At 46.1% G+C, this 6,635-nt stretch overlaps 1 protein-coding gene across 1 annotated transcript; it reads right to left on the bottom strand.

Moving 5' to 3' along the window:
* Positions 1-1,004: 1,004 nt before the first annotated feature.
* Positions 1,005-5,870, bottom strand: LOC140898644 (trypsin I-P38-like). The gene is given in 5 exon segments (XM_073312779.1): positions 1,005-1,154; positions 2,194-2,332; positions 3,669-3,920; positions 5,218-5,383; positions 5,831-5,870. Coding segments are annotated over 5 exon segments (747 nt in total).
* Between the last annotated feature and the right edge of the window lie 765 nt (positions 5,871-6,635).

Below are 6,635 nucleotides of genomic sequence, written 5' to 3'. Positions count from 1 at the left end.
GCTGGAAGTTCACCCCAATAAACATCAAACTGTTTGCACCTTCAGACTTCGGGTATTGTTGCTCTCTGTTCATGCGAGAAAGACCAGGGAAGTGGGAGAATAAAGGAATAAGCTCTCTAACAGTTACTTCAGGACAATTAAGGACAGCTGAGTCCAATTAAGGGCTGCCTGAAACCTGTTAAAATCTCTCTCCTGGTGCTGGTGCCGGTGCCGGAGCTGGTGCCGGTGGGGGGACAAACTGCTGCAAGGCTGGAGGCAGCAGGAAGATAGGCTTCTCCAGTGTGAGAGACTGCGCTCCTCCCCATAGGGGAGACACCCAAAATCCAGTGCCTGTTTAGGGGAAGGACTGACACCTCGGGGCCAGTGACAGGACAACCCCTTCCAAGGGGTATTCCCCTTTTGTTTTGATGCGTTCTAGACTTTTTCCCTCTGTTTGGCAGAGGAGCACTCCTCAGGCCTGCTCTGAGGCCTACCAGGAAGGCTCTGAGAAACAAACCCTGAACAGGGAAGACAGACACGCTCTAGAGTGGGGGCTGATTTACCCCAGGCCCGGTTCCTGCCAGAGGAGGGAGCGCTAAGTCTGGTGAAGCAGAAGAGGTGCCTTGCCACATCTATTTTCACTTGGATAAAGTTTTCTTCTTCAGCTGTTCTCTGAAACAGTTGTGCCGCATTAATTTGACTGAGTGCTATTAAACTGCTTCTGCATTCCACTCCAGAAGTGGTTGCACTTCAATACTGGCTGAGTGAATCCTAGAAATACAGACAGTAAAGCGTTTTGAGACCCTTCCATCTGGAAGGCACTACAAAAATATGTGATTACTTTTGTTTTCAGTAAGGTTACCAGTTCCCATGTAGTATACCCAAGCAGAAAAACAGCCAAAGACCATTTATACAAACACAATGTTGCATCAAACTCTATTTATTCCATAGAGTTGGAAAGTCTCATATATGGCTGAGGAAATGGCGTGTGGAAGATAGTACTGGTCACATGACATGAGAGAATCTCAGTTGGTAGCGATGGTATTTTGGATCCAGGAGACATAGTTGCACGCTTTAGTGTAGACCCCGGGGTAGCCTTTCTGTGCACAACCAATTCCCCAGAAGACAATCCCTTGGAGTCTCCCATTGCAGACTACTAGGACACCGGAATCCCCCTGCAACAAAGATTGTAAAATGGTGTTTAGCAGGCATTACAATCAAGAGGGGATTCTGCCTTTTTGACAAAGCAACAGAGATACTAAGTCCTTTTGGTGGCTTATGAGAAAGTCTAGTAATGAGAGGGGCAGTTTGATAGTGCTGATCTCATGTCAGCCTTGATATCACATTTTAAGTGAAAGGTGCTAGATGAAAACCCCACAGGATGGGAATGCTCTGTTTATTCAGAGGGGAAGTATGGCACAGACAGCTTCACACAAATCCACCCTGTCTCATATTAATGTGCTGTGGCCTGGAGACACCATATCTAAGTGCCAAAAGGGAATTTGTTTTTCATGGGTTAGAGACAAAGGACAATCTGCAGGTTAGTCATCCACATACTGATTTGCAAGCTCCCATTGACCCCAAGATAAGTTGAGCTGAAAATTGGGCTATCGAATCATCCTGTGTTTCAGTGTCCCATCAGTACATATGAATTCTGAGGATCAATCCATTCATGTGTTCTGTCGGGCTTAAATATACATGATGATACGTCCCTCAGAACAACCTGCAGAGCCAACATTTCTAAAGTGGGCATTGATTTGGATATCTCCACTTTGGGAACCCACCTCAAGACACCTTGATACTGATTTTAACATATGTTAAGCATCTGCATCTTTTAAGGGCTTGAGTTGGAGCAGCAGGTGTTCACCGCCTCTGAAATCCAGGGCCAAGGAGTCTCAAGTCTGGCATCAAAAAATGGAGGCATTCAAAATCCATGACTAACATTGAAAATTTTAGTCTAACTAAATAAAAATCAGTCCTTGGCCTCTGCTGAGACTGCCAAGAATGAGGCCAAGAAGCACCACTAAAAATGGTTCATTATGAGGTGAGGACAAGTTTCCAACTAGGAAACAGACCAAGAGTCAGCACCATATCAGCCACCAACATATTTCAGTCCTTCAGGCAATAACGAACCATGTGTGATGCCTATTTTGCAGAGGGTTGAGTGGGGGTGGAGGGTAGAGACAAGTGAGAGGTGTGGGGGAGCTATTTTACCTGACAGGAATCTTTGCCCCCCTCCAGGTATCCGATACAGATCATGTTACTAGTGATTTGTCCTGGATAGGCACCGCTGCACTTGCTGGGGGACAGGACAGGAACTTTCAGGCACTGCAGGAGGTCAGGGTAGTTAGCAACAAGAAATGGGAGAAAATTAATAATGGAAATCCTTGAATTCACTGTGAAATTACAGCTGCCCTTTCAATAACTGGAATAGTGCCCTCTCTCTAAGTAGCATTTCTATCCCCTTGGCTTTTTCTCCAGCAGCTCCCAGCTTTCCCACAGGATCGTTATCATTGCGTAGGGATTCCCTTCCTCCAGAGGGATCAGAATCCACAACTGGGGATTTGTTCAGCCTGATCCATTGCACAGTTAATCTCTGGGTTCCAGAAAATGGGCAGCCAATTGGACTTAGAAAAGAGCATCCCAAAGATCAGAGGAAACCAGTAAATGGAAAAGACCAGTTGGATCACTCTGAGCCAGCTTCTGCACTGGAGTCATGGGTGGTGTGTAGCCTATGGATCAGTAGCCGGATACCCCAAGTGGATTTGGCTCATTCTGAGAGGCTGAGGGAACTGGGATTGTTTAGTCTGCAGAAGAGAAGAATGAGGGGGGATTTGATAGCTGCTTTCAGCTACCTGAGAGGTGGTTCCAGAGAGGATGGTTTTAGACTATTCTCAGTGGTAGAAGAGGACAGGACAAGGAGTAATGGTCTCAAGTTGCAGTGGTGGAGGTTTAGGTTGGATATTAGGAAAAACTTTTTCACTAGGAGGGTGGTGAAACACTGGAATGCGTTACCTAGGGAGGTGGTAGAATCTCCTTCCTTAGAAGTTTTTAAGGTCAGGCTTGACAAAGCCCTGGCTGGGATGATTTAATTGGGGATTGATCCTGCTTTGAGCAGGGGGTTGGACTAGATGACCTCCTGAGGTCCCTTCCAACCCTAATATTCTATGATTCTATGATCCCTGTTCCTGCTCCCTAGGCTAGTGCAGGAGTTATATTGTAAAAATGGAGTTCTAATGTAATAAACTTAAATTTGAAATAAAATATTTTCCTCCATCCTTAGAGGTGTGGATAACCCATTGAGTTCACTGATCTCAGGGGGAACTGTGGGTGCTCAGCAACTCTCAGGATCTAGCCCATTGAATGTCTCAAATAATGGGGATGGAGGACTTCCTCCTGAATATCATAGAAGAATGTGTTTGGTGCTTCAGCCTGCCCCATGCCAATAACAAAGAACAAGAGAAAATCAAGGATATTAGAAGAGAACATATTTAAATCAGATAAAAGGCCCCTGCTCTCCACAGGCTTTTCCCTTTGAGCCATAATTCCCCACATGGGCTCTCTCTTCAAACCACCTCCCCTACAAGTGCTCTCCCTTCCCCATACTCTCTTCCCTGGGGCCCACCACTGGGTCAATAAATGTCTCCAGTGTCCTAGAGAAGCTCTACACTCCCAAAGAGCACTTACTGCCACTGCTGAGGGTGTTGCCCCAGCCAGAGATCAGGCACTGGGTGCCAGTGGCCACACAGCTGGTCAGCAGGGCAATTGTGTTGATGTAGGGTTTGAGGGTAGCTGCACTGGCCAGCTTGATGAGCATGATGTCATTGTCCAGCGTCTAGGGGCTGTAATTCTGGTGACGGATGACTTTGGCTGAATTAATGAACTGTTCAGTGCCTTCTCTGACTGCCAGGTTGTGTTCTCCAAGCCTCACCTGGATAGAGCTGAAAAAGAGAACGGAATAACAGCATCCTCACCAGCACTGTCACCATCGTTATTCATCATCATTATCATAACAACCCTCACCATCACTATGGATATTACCACAACTACAGTTGCTGTCAACACCAGCACTAAGGTCTCCGTTGCTCTAGTTCAGTGGGCAGCTCTCTGGCGTCGAGTTCACACACCAGGATTTAGCTTAATACCCAATCCACAGTGCAGGGAAGTCCTGGGAGTACTGCTTTGGCTGAAGCACAACATGGGGAGCAGGGAGAGGAGACCTGGGTGATATTCTGGTTGGCCTACGCCTCTCTACACATGTCACAGAACTAGTGATGGTCAGCTAGAGTGACCAGATGAAATGGACAAAATATCGGGACACATAGGGGATGCAAAAACAAACAAACAAACAAACAAACAAAAAAAAAACACTGGAGCTGCCAAAGCCGCAATATTGGGATGCGGGACAAAGAACTAAAAATCAGGCCAGTCCGGATTTTATCGGGACATCTGGTCACCCTATGGTCAACACACGGGGTGCCCATTTTGCTCTGCTTTGCTATTCATTCATTCATTCTTTGTAAGTCCATCATTCCACTTTTTGCAACTTTGCTTCATGATCCAACTCTTACAAAGCCAGTTTCCTCCCTAAGGCAAAAAAGAGACTCCCAGAAACTACTAGACCACTGTAGGGCACTTTGATCTGGAGGGGTGATTCCAAGCTCAGGGAGACATTCTTGTGCTAGCTCTAATTGAGCAAGCATGCTAAAAGTAAGAGTGAAGCCATGGTGGTGCAAGTTGTGGAAGGCACTAGCAGCCCCAAGTATGTGCCTATGGGCTCGGGTGGGTAAGTGCTTGGGGGTGGCTAACCCTTCCTACCACTCACACTGCTACTGCCTCACTCTATTTTCAGCATGTACATCTCCTTGAGTTGGGAATCACGCCTCCAGCTCAAAGTGTAGACATATCCATCGATGGTCACCACGACAGGTGCCTCATGCTAGGGAAGATTCAGTACTAACGCAGAAAAAGGGTCACCCAGAACCGAATCATCACCTCATGCAGCAGGGCAATTGTGCCAGGCTGCTGGAGCACTGCAGTCAGTACTGACACAGAAACCAGAGCCTCTCCTGAGCCTCTCCAGAGCCTCTCCAGAGCCTCTCTCCACTTCTTGAAGGACTGAGGCATTCCTCTCCTGACCCATGCTTAGTTAATCAGATGTGACACTCTCAGAGCCAACAGGGGCATTAGGGCTGCAGGGGAAGCAGTAGTTTAACAGCACAAATATTTTCTACTCACGATTTGTAGCAGTGAGCGGCTGAGACAACCCATCTGCTGTTAATGAGGGCACCTCCACAGAAATGGTACCCGATGTTCAGGGATGCCTGGTAGAGCAAAAAGTTCTTTGGGCATGTGTAGCCTCCCACGATCTTGTCATCATCAGTGTCATCAATGGGGAAGGCAAATGGGTGAAAGAAGAAGAAATAAATTAATATCCATCATGGGGATCATGGAGCCAGTCTGGATGAGGGGATTGGGAATGGGATATGAAACCTCTCACTTGTAGGATGCTGACTTTGCTTCAAGCTCAAGCTGGTGGTAGCCAAAAGGTCTCCACAGCTGATGGCTCTTTGTTGGTTGCTCTCTGAAATCAGGCTGTGGGACTCAATCAGTCCAGCTTCCAGTGCCATGTGTCCATATCACAATGAAACACTGTGACAATTAGCCAGTGGCTGATAGTCTCAGCAGGGAGGTCAGGATGTATGCATGTTTGGAGGTCAAGGAATATTGCACTAGTGTTGCCTTGACAATTTCGGGGATAAAACGGGACTTCACCCTCCAGCACTACAGAACCTGGCCCTTTTCATCACATCTAAACTTCACTGTAAAGTAAAATAAAAAATGAACTTACCAGCTGCTCCCAGAAAGGCTACAACCAGGATGTATTTCATGGTGTCATAAATATAAAGGAAGGGTAAACACCTTTAAAATCCCTCCTGGCCAGAGGAAAAACCCTTTCACCTGTAAAGGGTTAAGAAGCTAGGATAACCTCGCTGGCACCTGACCACAATGACCAATGAGAAGACAAGATACTTTCAAAGCTGGAGGGGGGGAGAAACAAAGGGTCTGGGTCTGTCTGTGTGATGCTTTTGCCGGGGTCAGAACAGGAATGGAGTCTTAGAACTTAGTAAGTAATCTAGCTAGATATGTGTTAGATTCTGATTTCTTTTAAATGGCTGAGAAAATAAGATGTGCTGAAAGGAATGGATATTCCTGTTTTTGTGTAATTTTGTAACTTAAGGTTTTGCCTAGAGGGATTGACAGAACAAGGAGTAATGGTCTCAAGTTGCAGTGGGGGATATTTAGGCTGGATATTAGGAAAAACTTTTTCACTATGAGGGTGGTGAAACACTGGAATGTGTTACCTAGGGAGGTGGTGGAATCTCCTTCCATAGAAGTTTTTAAGGTCAGGCTTGACAAAGCCCTGGCTGGGATGATTTAATTGGGGATTGGTCCTGCTTTAAGCAAGGGGTTGACTAGATGACCTCCTGAGGTCCCTTCCAACCCTGATATTCTATGATTCTATGATTCTATGATTCTCTATGTTTTGAATCTAATTACCCTGTAAGGTATTTACCATCCTGATTTTACAGAGGTGATTCTTTTTTACTTTTTCTTCTATTCTTCTTTTAAGAACCTGAATGTTTTTTCATTGT

The sequence above is a fragment of the Lepidochelys kempii genome, chromosome 1 (assembly GCF_965140285.1).
Source record: "Lepidochelys kempii isolate rLepKem1 chromosome 1, rLepKem1.hap1, whole genome shotgun sequence".
Taxonomy (NCBI): domain Eukaryota; kingdom Metazoa; phylum Chordata; order Testudines; family Cheloniidae; genus Lepidochelys; species Lepidochelys kempii.
Note: the sequence above shows the minus strand (reverse complement) of the source record. Positions and strands in the feature narration are given on the sequence as shown.